Consider the following 17,042-nt stretch of genomic DNA (forward strand, 5'->3'; position numbering starts at 1 on the left):
TCTATTCCAGTTGAGGGTATGCACCCAGCGCCTTTCCTTTCCCTCAAGATCTTTCTTCTCTCTCATTCACTCCGACGAGTTAACAGGGTTATCCCCAACCTTGGCTGCAACATCAGAACCGCTCCTGGGTAACTTCCTAAAAATGCAGATTCCAGGGCCCGCACCTAGGCCTATGGACTCCAAAGGTCTAGGGGGAGGGCCTGGAAATCAGTATTTTCAAAATTTCTGGTGATTTGGATATTTTGCCTGATCTTGGAGGTCTCCATGGGCCTGTCCTCGTTCTGCAGACCATTGTTGAATCTCCCAGCAACGCTTTTGAATTCAACGGCCTTCATACTTCTGTTTCTACTTTGTCATCTGTATCATTCACCTGACTCCAGAATATTCTCTTATTGGTTATGCCGGCATCTACTCACATTTCTTGCTTTCCTTCCACCTCCTGCCCTCATCCTCAGCCACCTCACCATCCAGGCATGGAGACGCTTGAGCTTGAGCTCCCACAGCCCTTGTCCCCACCCATTTCTGACTTTTATTTTGATTTGGTGTCACCTTCCTGTACAGTTGGCAGCACCACATTCCCTCAAAGTTCCACAGAGGTTCCCTGCCTGCTGCATCCCCTGGCCTTCCTCATCGTCCCTCCCTCAGACCATCTGCACTTGCGCTTCACTTTTCTCTGGAAGAGTTCCCGCTTCCTTTGCTCCCAGAACACACACCTTTACCTAAACCACCCAATTTAGCCACAATCCAACAAACATGTCTCAAGTACCCTAAACACCTGGCACTGTTCTGCAAACTCCGAGCCAATGACTTGGCTTTCTAGATCTTGTTACTCAAAGTGTAGCATAACCATGTCAGCAGCAGCATTGGCATTGCCTGGGAACACAAGAGAAATGCAAATTCTCAGGCCCTACCCCAGATCAACTAAACCCAAATCTGATTTTAAATAGGATTTTCGGGGGATTTGTGTTCATGTTACAGTTTGAGAGGCACTGTCTAGATTATTGAGAAAGATGGAGACAATCTAGAAGAAGCCCTCTGTTATGGACTGAATGTTTGTGTCCCCCCTCCCCCCCGAATGTATATATTTAAATCCTAACCTCTAATGTGATGGTATTAAGAGGTGGGGCTTTGGGAGGTGATTAGGCCATGAAGTTTGAGCCCTCCTGATAGGAATAGTGCCCTTATAAAAGAGATCTTGCAGAGCTCTACTGCCCCTTTAGCCCTGTGAGGACACCATGAGGAAATGGCCATCTGTGAACCAGGAACTGGGCTTTCACTAGACATCGGAGCTGTTGGCTTCATCTTGAACTTTGGGCTTCAGAACTGTGAGAAACAAGTGTTTGTTGTTTAAGCCACTTAATCTATGGTAAGAGACTAAGACATTCCCTCAAATTCCCTCTTTTCTGTCTCAAAAGATCTTTGGCATTTTATCTACATTCTCTTCATTACCTCAAACTCAGCTCCCTCACATCTGATATAAGGATAATGTTTCCCTCCTGAGGTGGTTGTGAAAGTTGAAAGGAAAAACACACATACAAGTCCTACTGGACCACTTTGTAGGTCCCTAATTTGGTTTCCTTACCCTTCCTTCCAAGAGAAAGGTTTTCGCCCTTGTTTTCCATCCTGTCTTCTCCAACCTGTGGCAGGACCTGATCTACCATTTCATTTTCTCCTCTCAAAATGTCTTCTGCGCTGGACACATTCCCTTTGCATAAAAAAAAAACCCATCCGTGTTTCCCTTACCCTTCAAGAACCCTGAACTTTTGTTCCACGTTGGACCTTCCTTTCATTTCTACCCCTAGAATGGAAGACCAGTTGCTGCTTCCAAAGCTTCAATGCCCCAGCCCCATATTCTTCATTTCCACCATGACACTTCCACTTCAACCACTGGAATTCACCTGATTTTGCTTTAAGATTACAAAAACTTTTTTGTTACTAGACTTATTGGCCATTTCTCAGGACTTAACTTATACTATTCCAGAGATTCATAGTGTTTCTTAGTTCACAGTGTCCTTGGGATCTCAGTAATTTTTTAATGGTACCCTTAGGCTAAAAGAAATAAAAGGACAGCTCTATTTATTCGTGAAACAGTTAGGTCCAAACTTAATAGTAGTACTTTGCACAGTGTCCAACAGATGTTGCTGTTTCTGTAAAAAAATGTAAAATATCCCATCATGCCCCTGTGAGTTCAACATGGTGCTTCAGGGTGTCTTTGGCATGCAGCTGGGGATCATGACTTTATCCTATCCTCTTGTTGCCAACCACTCTCACACAAAGGTGTCTTTTCTTAATTTATAGTATCTCCAGCAATTACCACAGTCACTTCAACACTGTTAGGGGCTTCAATTCATTTCAGCATCACCTACTGCCTTTGACCAACTCTACCTGAGGATGGCTCACCAGCATCTCAACATTTCTACAAGCAAGTTTAGGATTTGTCTCGCACAGAAGACAAGTCATTGTATTTTCCCATAATTATCATCCTTTAGTTCAAAAGTGGACATTATGTTTGAGTTCCTTCTTGTGTACTTTCCACATCTAGCAAGTCAAGGAGATTTGTGAACTGCTCCTGTTACCTGTATCTCACGGCTTTGTGTTAATGGCATTCTGATGCAGATTTTTGTGAACTCTGGTCTGGATTCTGAGAATTCCTTTCCTACCTTTCCTGCCCTCAGTCTCTCCTTACTCCTGCCACTCCATCCCAAATATTTTTCCTTCTTGTATGTACCAAAGCCTTAACTGGCCCTCTATCCCCAAATATGTTATGCTCTGGCTCCAAATTTCTTTTCTTGGCTAGCATTCATCATACCCAATAACCTAGGCAGTATTTTGCTCTTTGAACTGTCCGGGCACACACCTGCTTCTATAATTTCTCTCATGTTATTCTTCCACCTTGATGATATTTCCACTTGAATGGGAGACAGCACAATATAGGACATTCCCATGAGTGCAGAAAGTTCCATTACGCTGGGCTGCTCTAACTAAGAGAGTGGGTACTAGTGGAGGGATCCACTTGTCCATGCCCCTTTCTTTTCTAACTAAACCAGCCTTTGGTGATACTCCCCTTTGACTGCCCAGATAACTCTAGGCTTGGCCCCTTAACTGGCTTTTGTAAAAGATGCCAATTATCGATACTGACCTTTGTGTGTTCTTATTTTATTATTGCTTCCTTAAAGAATGTCACTACTGCAAACTCCTTTTCTTAATAATTTTTTTGGAACCCCAGGCTCTACACAAAATAGGTGCTCAGAAAATGTTGTGAATGAATCTTTTATGTTTTAAAACTATACTGATCCTGACCTTGGTGGCAACAATGAAGCATCATGTCCAAGCCATGGGCTGTCTTATTGGAAATACTTTCAAAATTATATGGTTTGGGTACTTAACAAGCCAAATTTTGTTTCTTTGAAACAAATGCCTTATTGTGAAATCCAGGTATGTTTTTAAAAACATGGCTTTTGCATGCATCTGATGAAAACTGTTTCTGTAGAATCACAAAGAATATATGTTTTAAAAAGGAAAACATCTCTGTGTTTAATATGTTTAACATGTCACAGATATGTGACTGTCTTTCCATCGTGCTCAGTTAACCTTGGTCTCCCCCACTCTTTCATACGACAAACCCTTCCCTCTAGCATTCTGCCCTTTCCAGCTATTTCCAAAAGACTGTCACTCTTACTGTAATTCTGCCTTTTTGATATTTACTGTTTTCTTTTACTCTTCCTCAACTTAAGGTCCAGGAGGTAGAATGATTAATATTATGTCTTTGTTAATAATATGCCACTATTGTCAGACTCCCATAAAACTGGCAATGGGATTATATATACATATGCATCAATAATTTATCCCTTTCCTACACTAAAAAGAGAGTTGGGGCTCACCTATGGTTTTCTCTACCCAACACTACTTCTCCAGGAAGAAGTTCTGCTTTCTGAGAACTGGCTCTGTGCCCAATGTGGCTCCCATGGGAGCTACTATATTCTTTATCCCTATCCCTTGACCAAGGTAACTGGTCCCAGGGGAGACACTGATCCAAGTTGGACCAGGCATAACCTGACTTGAACAACAGGTGATTGGCCTAAGGTTGCAAGTTTGGCCAATCACATGACCCTCATAAGGCTTTCTTCCAGATTTTCCCAACCTGCTACTGGAGATGGAAATGTAACTTAGATGGGGCTGGTGCTTATATTTTCTGACAGGGGGAAGCCTGTATGCTGTTGGAAAATAATAGTGCTAATACACATTGAAAAGCAGGAGAGAGAGAGGGAGACTGGGTGGGGGGGGGGAACGAAAGGAGGGAGGGAGGGAAAAGGACAGAGAGAGAAAGAGAAAGGAACAGAGAGAAAAGGGGAGAGATACAGGTAGACAGACAGGCAGACAGACATAGAAAGGGTTGCCAGTGATTTCTGGCATCCATTTCTCCATCCCTTCCCTTCCATGCTGTGGATGGTCAATCTTTCCTTATGTGATCTACCCTGTGCATTTTTCTAGTATATATATTAGTTCAACATGGATTTCTGTCACTTGCAACCAAGAGAATCTTGACAAAAAATAGAAATAGAAAACCCCAAATAAGAAAAAGGAATCTCTCTGAATATCGGGTCCAGGATTTCTATTGCATGAGATGTGAAAATGAGATCAAGAAGAGGGATTTTTCACATAATAACTGGAGTGCTTTTTAACTAACTTAAGGATACACTCATTTTTGGTGTATTTATTAGCAGACAGGCTCTACTCAAAGAACTATTCAATCATGCATTACTCACAAAACTCACCGAGGATAGGAAAGAAGAAAAAATTAGTTTAGAATTCCCAGCGAAAAAAATACCAAGAAAGTACATAGTTAAACTGAAATGCAGTAAAAAACATTTAATTTTAACTTTTAGTACAATTCTTTCCTCTGGTCAAAGGAATAGACACATTTCAGTTACTGGGCTTATTTGTTTACCACTCTTGACAACTCTCTTAGTTAAATGTTCCAAACCTTTTAAGGAGTGAAAAAGAAAAGCCGTGGGGGAATATAATTTCATGCTTGTTTTCAACTCCGTGCTGAAATTCACTTGGGTTAGTCGTTTGAGGGTGAGAGAATGGTTTCCATGGAAGAGAATAATTCCTTGACTCTAACTCAAAAGGGATAAAAAACAAAACAAAACAAAAAACCCCAACAACAACAACAAAAACATGTGGACAGAAGTTGGCCTGTTTAGTCTCTTCTTAAGAAGGGCAATTTTGGAAAATGGGCAAAAGTCAAGTATAATACGTTCACACTTCAGGCACAATGCATCCTCCTTCCCCCTTCCAGTAATATCTAGAGAAGATACCACATTTTTTTCTGCTAATCAAAGCACCCACTCTGAATTTTCACTCTAATTTGTTTTTTGTTTTTTTTTCCTTCTACAAAGAATTAATTTATTATGCTTCTAAACTAAGTAATGATCTATGGACTAAACACATTACTGACGATTTAAATGCAAGGTGTATCCTGGCCATTCGAATTGAGAAATATTCATTCAGCCAGCCAACTAATATTAACTGAGCACCTATGGTGTGGTGGATACTGTGCTAATATTGATGGTCCAACTGTGAGCTGACAGACAGGCTCAGTCCACGTGGGGCTGATAGTCTCACTAGCTCTCTTTTCTTTTCAGGAGGACAAAATATTGGACTCAAAGGGCAACCATCATTGTCCGAGATATTCTTTCATTCTTATGAAATTATTTTTTAAATTTGCATAGCTACATAGAATTTATAGCAGCTTATTTGAATCTAAATGTTAAAGGATCCTTGGAATTTTTTTCCTTGTTGGGCAAAAAAAATAAGTGAAAATGAAAATATGACCAAGATTCCTGGTCAATGTCAATAAGCTGGCCCATTAAAGCTGTAACATTTAAAGTTATTTTTCACTTTTAAGTTATGCCAAGGTAAATGGCAGCTTTTGAGCTTTCTGGGAAACATAAATAGATCAATGTAGCATACTCCCTTGAATGATATTTCTGGTATTCTTTTATGAGGCTATCAACTGGAAGTACTTTCAAACTTTTAAAAAATCAAGAAATTTGATAAAGGGAGCTCTACTTAAGGCATGCTAATGATGCTTGGGTTTTGCCAATGAGAAAATGTTTGCATTTCATCAAGTTAATTGATATTATCATATCTGATTAAATCAATTAAAAAAACAACCACCAAACCACTACAATTTTAAGGTAAGGCTTCGTAATTTTAAAATATGTCAAGACCATTTAATTCAGAATAAATAAAATACATAAATATTGGTTACCACTCAGATGTGGGAAAGTAGCAATAATATTCAAACTGGAGGTTTTCAAATAATTAGCAAGGGAGATCTGATTGAGAGATATGTGATTTGTCCTGTGCTTTGTTACTAAAATAGGGCAATAAATCATGGGCTTAATATTTCAACTGTCCTTTTGGAATCCAGACTCAGAAGAGCTGCCTGTGAAGACAAATACCACAGCATGTCAGCTACTTTTTTTCTTAATGCAAAATATATCACTTCAGCATCCCTGACTTGTCAAATGGAATGCAATGAGTCCTGTAATTCCAGAGGGCACAAACGAAATGATCAGACTCGTGGGTTCTATTTTGGAATTTTCCTTCCAGCAGAATCCCTTCTGTTCCCTAAGTTTTTTAAGTTGACACAAGTCAAAACTATTATTTTCTTTGCCTTTGGGGATGGTTCTGTTTCCTAACTTCTTCCTTAATGTTACCTAAATAGTTACCAATTAACACATAAAAGTACATTAAGATATATTGTGTACACACACAAAAGAAAAACCAAAGTTTATTGCTTTAAACTGAAATCCCTCATTATTATTTTAATAGGCCCGAGAGTTGGGTCATCTCTGATTCTATAATTAAAGGAAACTAGCATTACTGTCAGAGGGAGACTTTACAAGCATTCTTGAACAAACTTTTTGTTTTAAAAATGAAGATACAGACACTAAAAGAGGTGAAATGATTTAGCTAATGTTATATAACTAAAAAAGGAAGTCATGTCTTCTCAGTTTAAATCCTCTGCAAATAGTCTTTTGGTAAAGAATGATGACTAGGCACCATGTTAAGTTTCCCTGGATTAAATTTTATTGCATCTCACATCCAAATTATGAGGGCTGTGTGTAGATTATTGCCCTAATTCTCCACCACTTCTTGTATTCACACTTTTTGTAATGTCACTTGCAGGTCCCCTAAACAAGAGATAGAATCTATTTCCCTATCCCTTGGATCTGGGCAAATCTTATCACTTGCCTAAAGAAGAGATAGAATCTATTTCCCTATCCCTTGAATCTGGACAAATCTTATGATTTGCTTTGACCAAAGAAGGAGGAAGAAGTTTATAAGACCTCTCAAAACACCTTGTCCATTTCCTCCTGCTCTCAAGTGGAATCCTTTTCAATTTCCACATGAACAAGCCCAGAGTAGCCTGCTGGATGATGAGAGATGTGGATCAGTCACCTGTCTTGACCCAGCCAACAGTCAGCCAACTTCCAGAAGCAGAGCCCTTAGGTGATGGACAGTTGAACCAGAGAAACATGAATGACTCCAGCCAAGACACATGAATGAGCCCAGCCAAGATTAGAGGAGCCATTCAGTTGAGTCAAGCTCAAATTGCTACCCACAGAATCAAGAGCTAAACAAATTGTCATTTTAAGGCAATAAGTTTTGAGGTGTTTGTTATGCAACAAAGCTACCTGATAAAGATGGGCATACTCTTAGTAGATCTGTCTCACTTCACAACCAGTATTCTTAACCACTGTAAGCCCCTGAAGGCAGGGACGATGTTTAGGCTTGTTCCACAGGAATTCCCCCACCAGTATGACCACAGGAGGCCTTCAATGACTTTTTTTTTTTTTTTTAAGATTTTATTTTTTATTTATTTGACAGAGAAGGAACACAAGCACAGGGAGTGGGAGAAGGAGAAGCAGGCCTCCCTACTGAGCAGGGAGCCCGATGTGGAGCTCGATCCCAAGACCCCAGGATCATGACCTGAGCCGAAGGCAGACGCTTAACGACTGAGCCACCCAGGCACCTCCTTCAATGACTTTTGATGCATGAATGGTTATATAAGTGTATTTCACACTCTCTAACTTGCCCAACCTCCCCAAATAATAAATGAAGAGATACCACAGGAACTGTGGGTCAAAAGGAAAGGAGACAATCCAACAGAAAAGTAGGTGATGGATGTGAATGGGCAGTTTGTAAAAAGAAAAAAAAACTATAATCTGCAGCCAGTTAAGCTGACTATGCTCTTCCCTGGGGGCCTGGTGTGCATTGGTTGCAAACAGTAGTGTATGCAGCCCGTTGTTTGTAGCCCGTTGTAAGGGACCCTGGAGACAGCCCTTTCCAATGAACATTCAATTTTGATGGTACTCTCCTCAATCTAGGCTCTAGAGAGGTATTCAGAGTGCCTTTGGAAAGTCCCAGGGCACAGTGACCAGGGTCTATATTGGCCAAGTCACCATATCCATCAGTACTGAGGTGCAGAACAAGGAGCATGTGATTAAGGCCCTATTCAGGGCCAAGTTCAAGTCCCTGACCAACAGGAGAGCCACATTTCCAAGAAGTGGGGCTTTAATAAGTTTGATACAAATGAACTGAGGACATGGTGGCTGAAAAGCAGCTCATTCCAGATGGCTGTGGGGTGAAATACATTCCCAATCATGGCCCCCTGGACAAATGGTGCACTCAAGAGAGCCTTGGCACTGCCCTCTTCTTATTCATGCCCACCAATAAATCCTACTTCCTGTCCAAAAAAAAAAAAAAAAGGAATATAAATGGCCAATACACACATGGAAATATGCTCATTTCTGCTCATAATTAAAACAATAGAATTTAAGATAAAGATAATTTCTATCCACATATATATATGTGTGTATATATATACATATATATACACCTCCAGAAGCAGATCCACCATATATATATGAAAAGAACAACATCCACTCTATTAGGGTTACCCAATGGTGAGCAGAAAAATTGACAAATAAGAACACATTTTAACAATTCTTTCATTCTTGGGGCGCCTGGGTGGCTCAGTTGGTTAAGCGACTGCCTTCGGCTCGGGTCATGATCCTGGAGTCCCGGGATCGAGTCCCATATCGGGCTCCTTGCTCAGCAGGGGGTCTGCTTCTCCCTCTGACCCTCCCCCCTCTCATGTGCTCTCTCTCATTCTCTCTCTAAAATAAATAAATAAAATCTTAAAAACAAACAAACAAACAAAAAACAATTCTTTCATTCTTTATTTCACTACTAAAGTCTTTTATTTGTCATTTCTTATTTGGTGGAGAATATAAAGTTTTTAGGAAAGTTAAGTCATTTATTTATCAAGAAAAATAATCCTTTGTTAAAGCCAGAATATTGGAGGAAGACTGAGAATACTACCACAACTCAGTAGATTTACTTCCTGACACTGTAATTACTCCTGGCCCATATACTTCAGCTGGCTGACCACAGAAGGGAGAAAATTCAAGGTTGGCTTCTTTACAGGTTGCAACAGCAAACGGTGCTCATCGAAATCATCAAAACGAAGGCAATGAGCTCCATCAAGCTGTAGCAGGATGTCAAAAACTGCAATACACATTTATATTTGAAGTCAAGATTTCCTAGTCAATTCAGGTATTACTAAAGAAAAAGTCTTGGGTGCCTGGGTGGTTCAGTTGGTTAAGCGACTGCCTTCAGCTCAGGTCATGATCCTGGAGTCCCGGGATGGAGTCCCACATTGGGCTCCCTGCTCAGCAGGGAGTCTGCTTCTCCCTCTGACCCTCTTCCCTCTCGTGCTCTCTGTCTCTCATTCTCTCTTTCTCAAATAAATAAATAAAATCTTTAAAAAAAATAAAAATAAAGAAAAAGCCTTCATTAAAAACAATGATTTGTGAACATTATCTCATTATTCCTCCTTATGCTTCTGTGAAGTGAGGATTATTCTTACCTCCATTGGACAGATGAGAAAATGAAAGTTCAGAGTGGTCACACAGCTACTCAGTGGAAGAGCAGTGGCCAGAAATGACATTTGACTCTAGACCCCCACTCATCACTACTTACATCCTGATGGGCCATCCATTAATAGCTGGTCAGGATTCACCCAGAGCTTTCACTGTGAAACACATCTTTCAATCCCCAGGATTGGCAGGGACTTGGGGAACTCAGTGGGTCTGGATACTAATGTTGGTTTAGGGCCCAAAAATGATTGCTAGTGAGATAAGTGGGAGGATGTATAAAAACAATAGCAGCCATTAACGTTGATGTGAAGGAAGGGAGAAATGAATGGGACTGGCACAAGTGGGAGACTTGAAATACGAGAAAGAGGAGAAAACATAGGGAGCAAAGCAAAACAAAACAAGCCTCTGCAAAGGATAAATAGTGTGGTAACTGTGAGAAAAAAAAGAGGAAATCTTTTCCTGAAGCCATGAAAAAGAAGAAAAAGAGAGAAGACAAAATGGCGGGACCGCTGCAGTCGAGAACTCACCCCAGCAACATCACCATGGAGTCCAGTCCCCTCTCAGTATGCTATGGGTTTTTAAGCTTGAATATGATGTTGGGGCTCATTACTGACAGTCATCAAGAGCCCCCAGAGGGACCCCCTATGATTTTCTCTAACTTACCAAAGTCATTTCTATTGTTATTATTTTTTAAAGATTTATTTATTTATTTTAGAGAGAGAGAGGGAGAGAGGAAGTGAGTGGGGGGAGGGGCTGAGGGAGAGGGAGAGAGAATCTTGAGCAAACTCCCTGTTGAGTGAGGAGCCCAACACGGGGCTCAACTCATGACCCCGAGATCATGACCTGAGCCAAAACCAAGAGTCAGACACTTAACCAACCTAGCCACCCAGGTGCCCCATATCAAAGTCACTTTTTTTTTTTTAAAGATTTTATTTATTTATTTGAGAGAGAGAATGAGATAGAGAGCATGAGAGGGGGGAGGGTCAGAGGGAGAAACAGACTCCCTGCTGAGCAGAGAGCCGGATGTGGGACTCGATCCCGGGACTCCAGGATCATGACCTGAGCCAAAGGCAGTCGCTTAACCAATTGAGCCACCCAGGCGCCCCCAAAGTCACTTTTAAAATGAAAACCTAACCCTAAGGATGACCAAACTCAGGGGCAACCTATGGCTGTTGATGAAAAACAGATTAAGTTAGAGCAGATTCCCCAACCTTACCTTGGAACAGGGGTCCCCAGCTGGGGTTCACAGATCCTCACAATATCTATGGAGAGACTTCAGGGAGTGCAAGAGCTTGAATGGGGTTGGGGAATTTATATCTTTATTTTCACTCACCTCTAACTGAAAGTAACTGTTTTCTTCGGGTGCCAGTATAGGCAGAAAATGACAGGAGTGATTTCCATAGGCCCTGTGCCTTTGGCACCAACAGGTATCCCTCCAGCTCGATCAAGCTGTGAATAATGGGGCACATGCTCTATTTCCCATTTCACCTAAAAGTAACTTTAGCCTTATTCCAAAAGGCATTTTGAGCAAAGATAAGGATCGATGGCTCGCAAATGGTGCTTCTATAACTTGAATGTGTAACAAGTCATCTAGGACTCCTATTAAAATGCAAATTGCGATCTAGCCGGTCTAGGGTGGGGCAGAAGACTGAATGTCTAACAGGCTCCCAGGTGATTTGGGACCCACACTTGCACAACCAGGCTACAGAGCTATTTGGATAGAGAGTTTTAAGGATAAAGATTCTTCTTTAGGGCGCCTGGGTGGCTCAGTTGGTTAAGCGACTGCCTTCGGCTCAGGTCATGATCCTGGAGTCCCGGGATCGAGTCCCACATTGGGCTCCCTGATCGGCGGGGCGTCTGCTTCTCCCCCTGACCCTCCCCACTCTCATGCTCTCTCTATCTCATTCTCTCTCTCAAATAAATAAATAAATAAAATCTTTAAAAAAAAAGATTCTTCTTTAGACAGGTATAAAAATGTCTTTGAAGCTATAGTCTATGAAGCTTGGTGTGCATTTTACACCTCCTATGAACAATTACCTCAAAAATATTCTGTTGGTATTTATCAATTTATAGAGTTACATAAATTGCTCCCATATCCGGGTTTTCGTATTAATTTGCTGATACCTTTATTATTTCATTTATCATATGCTATTATAGCTTTGGGATACATGCTCCCTGAGTGTGTGGTAACCACACCTTCTTCATCTTCATCTCCAGTGTTTTGCAAATACTAACTTTTTTTTTAAGATTTTATTTCTAATCAACCTCTACATCCACGTGGGACTCGTATTTGCAATGTGAAGATCAAGAGTCACATGCTCTACCAACTGAGCCAGCCAGGTGCCCCACAGACATTGAATTTTTATTGAACGTTTGGTAGGGAGTTTATTGATGTAAAGCTTTCTTTCTTAATCCTTGAACTGTGGGTTCCAGCATTTGAAATGTATAGACCTTAACCTAAACACATCTGTATTTAATTCCCAAAGCAATTTTGGGAGATGGAATATCTTGTTTAATTTTCCTCATCACCCAAATACTCCTTTTTACCTGGGGCCTACTTGCTTTTTAATTACACTTCCATTTGTCTAATTTAGCCTGAGAGGGCTGTTCATAACTCGGATCCACAACCAAAGATAGAACTAACACTTCTGGGTGCTCTCGGTCAAAAGATTTCCTGGCAGAACAATTTCTGGTTGTTACAAATGGAGTGAGGGAAAGTTTTGATATGTGCCAGCTAAGGGCATGTAGTAGAAATTGTGGATGCCTCCAAATGGCCATAAAACAAACTCTGTGTGGTTCTAAAGTCTAGGCATTTAGGCCTTCACCGTCTTAACCAAAGAATACAACTGTGTTCAAAGACATCAGGACTTTATCTGAAACCCAAATCCACAATCACAAAGGTGACAGGGTGAGTATTTTGAGTATATTTGGCCTGAAAGGGCCAGACCAGCTTAGACATGTGTATATGTTTTTCTGAAAAACTCTTCAAAGCTTTTTTTTTTTTTTTAAGATTTTATTTATTCATTTGAGAGAGCAAGTGAGTGCATGAGAGAGCGCGAGCAGCGGGGAGAGGCAGAGGAAGAGGGAGAAGCAGCGGGACCCCGATGCGGGACTCGATCCCAGGACCCTGGGATCATGACCTGAGCTGAAGGCAGACGCTCAACTGACTGACTGAGCTGCCCAGGGGCCCCAAAGCTTTTATTATGGACACACTCATTCCTTCTTAGGGAGAAGCGAGTAGAAGCCCCTGTTGTTGGACTGCCACCTCCAGGAGGAGTTCCACTACCTCTCCAGTTCCAGTGTCCCTGCAGGGGAGTAATTTTCCACTTAGAAGCTCAGCTTGATCTTCCCTAGTTCCCAGCCCACCTTCCCCTCTGGGAGAAAAGCGGCTGAGCCACTCTCTGTGGCCTCCTCCAGTGGGATCTGATGTGGGGCCTCATGCCCAGGTGTTCTCCTGTGATGCTGAGCTTGTGCAACTCTTCCCTGTGATTTCTGCAGCCATTTGTATTGCCCCCTGCTCCCCTAAAGGCCTTTCTGGCATGTCTGGGCTTCTGTTTTCATCCACATTCTGAATTCTTGGTTTGGGACTCTCCCATGACTCTCGAGTTTTCCTCTTATTCTGAATTACTGCGTCTCTCTCCTCGGGGAAGGGAATCTTGCCAGGGGCTGGAACTCTGGGGCAACTCAGGATGATTATGGATGGATTGCCTAGTCCTCCAAGTAATAGTCACCCTATTTGTCAAATGCAGTCATCTGCCAGAGAACCCCAGGACTTCTAACCCTGTGACCCACCATTCATCTGAACTCTGTTCTCCTGGAACCCTACTCTTCATCATGTACTAGAAGAGTGATCCTTGTAAACGTTACTTCAGGTCATGTCTCTCCTCCATGCAAAACCTTCCAGTGGCGTCAACTTCACTCTGAATGAAACACAGAGGTCTACAACTCTAAGAGATCTGTCCCTAGCCCCAGAAGTCCCATCTCGGACAGCCTCAGACAGAGCCAACCTGCTGGTCCCTCAACAGACAGCCCCATCCCTGACCCAGAGTCTTTGCATTTGCTAATCCTTCTGCTGTGCACAATCCAGCCTCATGTGTTTGTAGACGTCAGTCCTTCACTCCTAAGTCAGCTGCTGCCTCTTAGTGAGTCCTTCCTGGTTACTCAATTTAAAATTTCAAAGCATGTTCCTCAACTTTCCCTCCATCCCCACTCCCTATTTCCCCATTTATTGATTTTTCTCCTAACCTTTAGGACCACCTGACATACTATATATTTTACCAACTTTTTTAAAGCTTTTATTTATTTGAGAGAAAGAGAGAATGAACGATGGGAGGAGGGGGCAGAGGGAGAGGGAGAAGCAGACTCCCTGATGAGCAGGGAGCCCAACTCGGGGCTCGATCCCAGGATCCCAAGATCACAACCTGAACTGAAGGCAGACATTTAACTGACTGAGCCACCCAGGTGCCCCGTACCAACATATTTTGTTCATGGTCTGACCCCTCATCTAGAATGTAATCTCCATAAAGGCTGGGATTGTTGTCATTTTTTCCCCTTTTCTATTTGAAAATATTTACTGAGTAGGTATCTAATAAGTATTTGTTTAGTGAATGCATGAATGAGGGTTTATTTTTGAGGTGATAAAAATGTTCTAAAATTGTTCTGATGGTTGTACATATCCATGAATATACTAAAGACCACTGAACTATACACCTTAAAGGAGTGAATTGCATGGCATATATAATAAAGCTGTTGAAGAGAAAGAGACAGTACAGTATCCCAGTCATTGTAATGAAGGAGTTGGCTGTGCATGTCCTGTGTGAGTAGATATGAGGTCATTATGATAAGTTTGGTTTGAAATCTGATTTACCAGAGGTATCTGCACAATAGTTAGAAAGCAGGGCCTCTAGAGTCAGAGGACCAAGGTTCAAATCCCAACCTCATCATTTTCTAGTTGTGAATTGCTCTGTTTTTTATTTGTAAAATAAGCGGACAATAATACTAAACTCCAGTGGTGGTTGTTGTAGGGATTAAATCAGACAATTTCTGTAAATGGTTTAGCACAGGGTATGGCCCCTATGGTGAATGCTTAATACATGGTTATTATTTTAATTTTTATTATTGTTGTTATTTTCTGGAGTACCACGGGTGAGGTACTGGAGAAAATCAGATGGCTGTCATGGTAGCAAGGTCTCAAAACCATTATTTCTCACTAAGATTTACTTTGACTTTCTCTGGCCTGTCAGGCAATCCCTTCCTTACACTGAACCTGATCTCTGACCTACCATTCCTTCATAGCTCAGATCTTATTTCAGTGGTTCACAGATAAGGCAGCCCCCGCACCCCCCAAATCAAGTGGATATTGTTAAAAATAAATCCTCAAGCCTTACATTTAGTGATCAGGCAGCAGTCCTCAAAGTGTGGTCCTGGGACTTCAAGCATCAGAATCACCAGCCCTACAAGAGGCCTAATGAATTGGAAATTCGGAGCAAGGACCAACAATCTGTGTTTTAACAGCCTTCCAAGTGATTCTGATGCATGCTGAAGTTGAAAATAACTGGCCAAGTGGAATCTGATGTTTGATAAGCTCCTCACGTGACTTTGGCCTACTCGTTTGCGTATCATCACTGGGGAACCAGCACTGAGTCAACAGCATGACACTGAATCACCTAGTTCGCTGTGATGGCTAAACCATCCACCAATCGCTAAACCACCCACCCATGTCCAAAGCAGAAACATAAAAACACATACAAACTCTGGCTACACAACTTCAATTTCTATTAGCTTACTCATTTGTTTTGTTTGAGGCACAGGTTTGTTTTCAAGGCTACTTTATCATTTGATCATTTAATCTGTCACCACATATTTATCATGACCTCAAGGCATCAACAACAGTTGTCACAACCTTCAAGAAAACCTTTTGGAGGACAAAACTGATCACTATGGCATTTCCTTCCACAGGGGGCCTCAGCAATTGGGTAGACAATATCCCAGACTGGCCAGACACTCTTCTAAATGCAGGAGAGTGGACAGTACTGTGTAGTGTCTGCAAGGCCCATTGACACCAAAAATAGTGAATATTTATTTGTAGCATGTTGTTAATTTTCTTGAATCAAAATAAGCATTGTTTTTTTATTAATTCCTTGTGAGAGTTCAAAGAATCTCCCCCCCAAAAACTATAATAACCCCAAAATAAGTTAGTGAAAATAAAACAATAAAACATAGCATCATTGGGGAACAGAGAGGAGCTTGGTGAAGATGCTGGAAGAGTGGAGCTTATAAAATATTAGTGTGGTGGACACTAGGTGCCCTTATGCAATTTCAAGTTCTAAGAAATTATTTTGTTGCTTTTTAAAGCCCAGGTACTGGGTTTTGATTGTGCTTTTAAGTTAAGCACGCATTAAAGCACACCACAATATGTATCGGAGAAATGCATCTTACCTCTCTCTATAACCTGGCATCAAGATAAGATTATTGGCTAAGGAAGCCAGAGGAAGGTGCCAGCCACACCCGCCACTGTCTCTATTTTTTTTTTTTTAAGATTTTATTTATTTATTTGAGAGAGAGTGAGTGAGGGAGAGAGAGAACAGGAGCAGGGGGAGGGGGAGAGGGAGAAGACTCCAGGGGAGTCTTGGGACTCCAGGATCATGACCTGAGCCGAAGGCAGCCGCCCAATCAACTGAACCACCCAGGAGTCCCCACTGTCTCTCTTTAAAGTTATCCAAGAGCACCAAGAGTTTTCTATAGAAAAGAGGGTTCCAGCTATACAAACACAACAGCATTTCTTGGGCTTACCAGTTTAATATGTTCTCGCTTCTGGTATTTTTCACTATAATACTGCTCTTGTCGAAGATTAAGCAGCTGCTGCTGTTGTTTGTCCTTCAAGTCTATTAACTTTTGGGTCATTTCGGCATCTAGGGCAGCAAGATCTTGCTCAATCGTTGATGAACCATGGTCAGGACTGCTGGGATCTGACCTGCAGAGACACAGAGCTTGACTCACAAAACAGGCAGGTCATAACAAGGTGGAGGGAACATTGCATACCACAGTTCCTCCTAGATAGAGTGTTGTGTTGGGAAATAAATGTTT

The 17,042-nt window shown here is 41.6% G+C and overlaps 1 protein-coding gene and 1 pseudogene across 4 annotated transcripts in view; one reads left to right on the plus strand and one right to left on the minus strand.

Annotated features, from left to right (window-relative positions):
- Positions 1–17,042, minus strand: part of PLCB1 (phospholipase C beta 1) — a 681,734-nt gene that overhangs the window by 91,846 nt on the left and 572,846 nt on the right. For all 4 annotated transcript variants that reach the window (XM_035005857.1, XM_035005858.1, XM_035005860.1 and 1 more), the window contains exon 27: positions 16,749–16,929. In XM_035005857.1, coding sequence (XP_034861748.1) covers positions 16,749–16,929 — 181 coding nt within the window. The remainder of the gene's footprint in view (positions 1–16,748; positions 16,930–17,042) is intronic.
- LOC118011640 lies at positions 8,241–8,357 on the plus strand (annotated as a pseudogene).

Source organism: Mirounga leonina, unplaced genomic scaffold (genome assembly GCF_011800145.1).
Source record: "Mirounga leonina isolate KUSES-001 unplaced genomic scaffold, KU_Mleo_1.0 Mir_150, whole genome shotgun sequence".
Taxonomy (NCBI): domain Eukaryota; kingdom Metazoa; phylum Chordata; class Mammalia; order Carnivora; family Phocidae; genus Mirounga; species Mirounga leonina.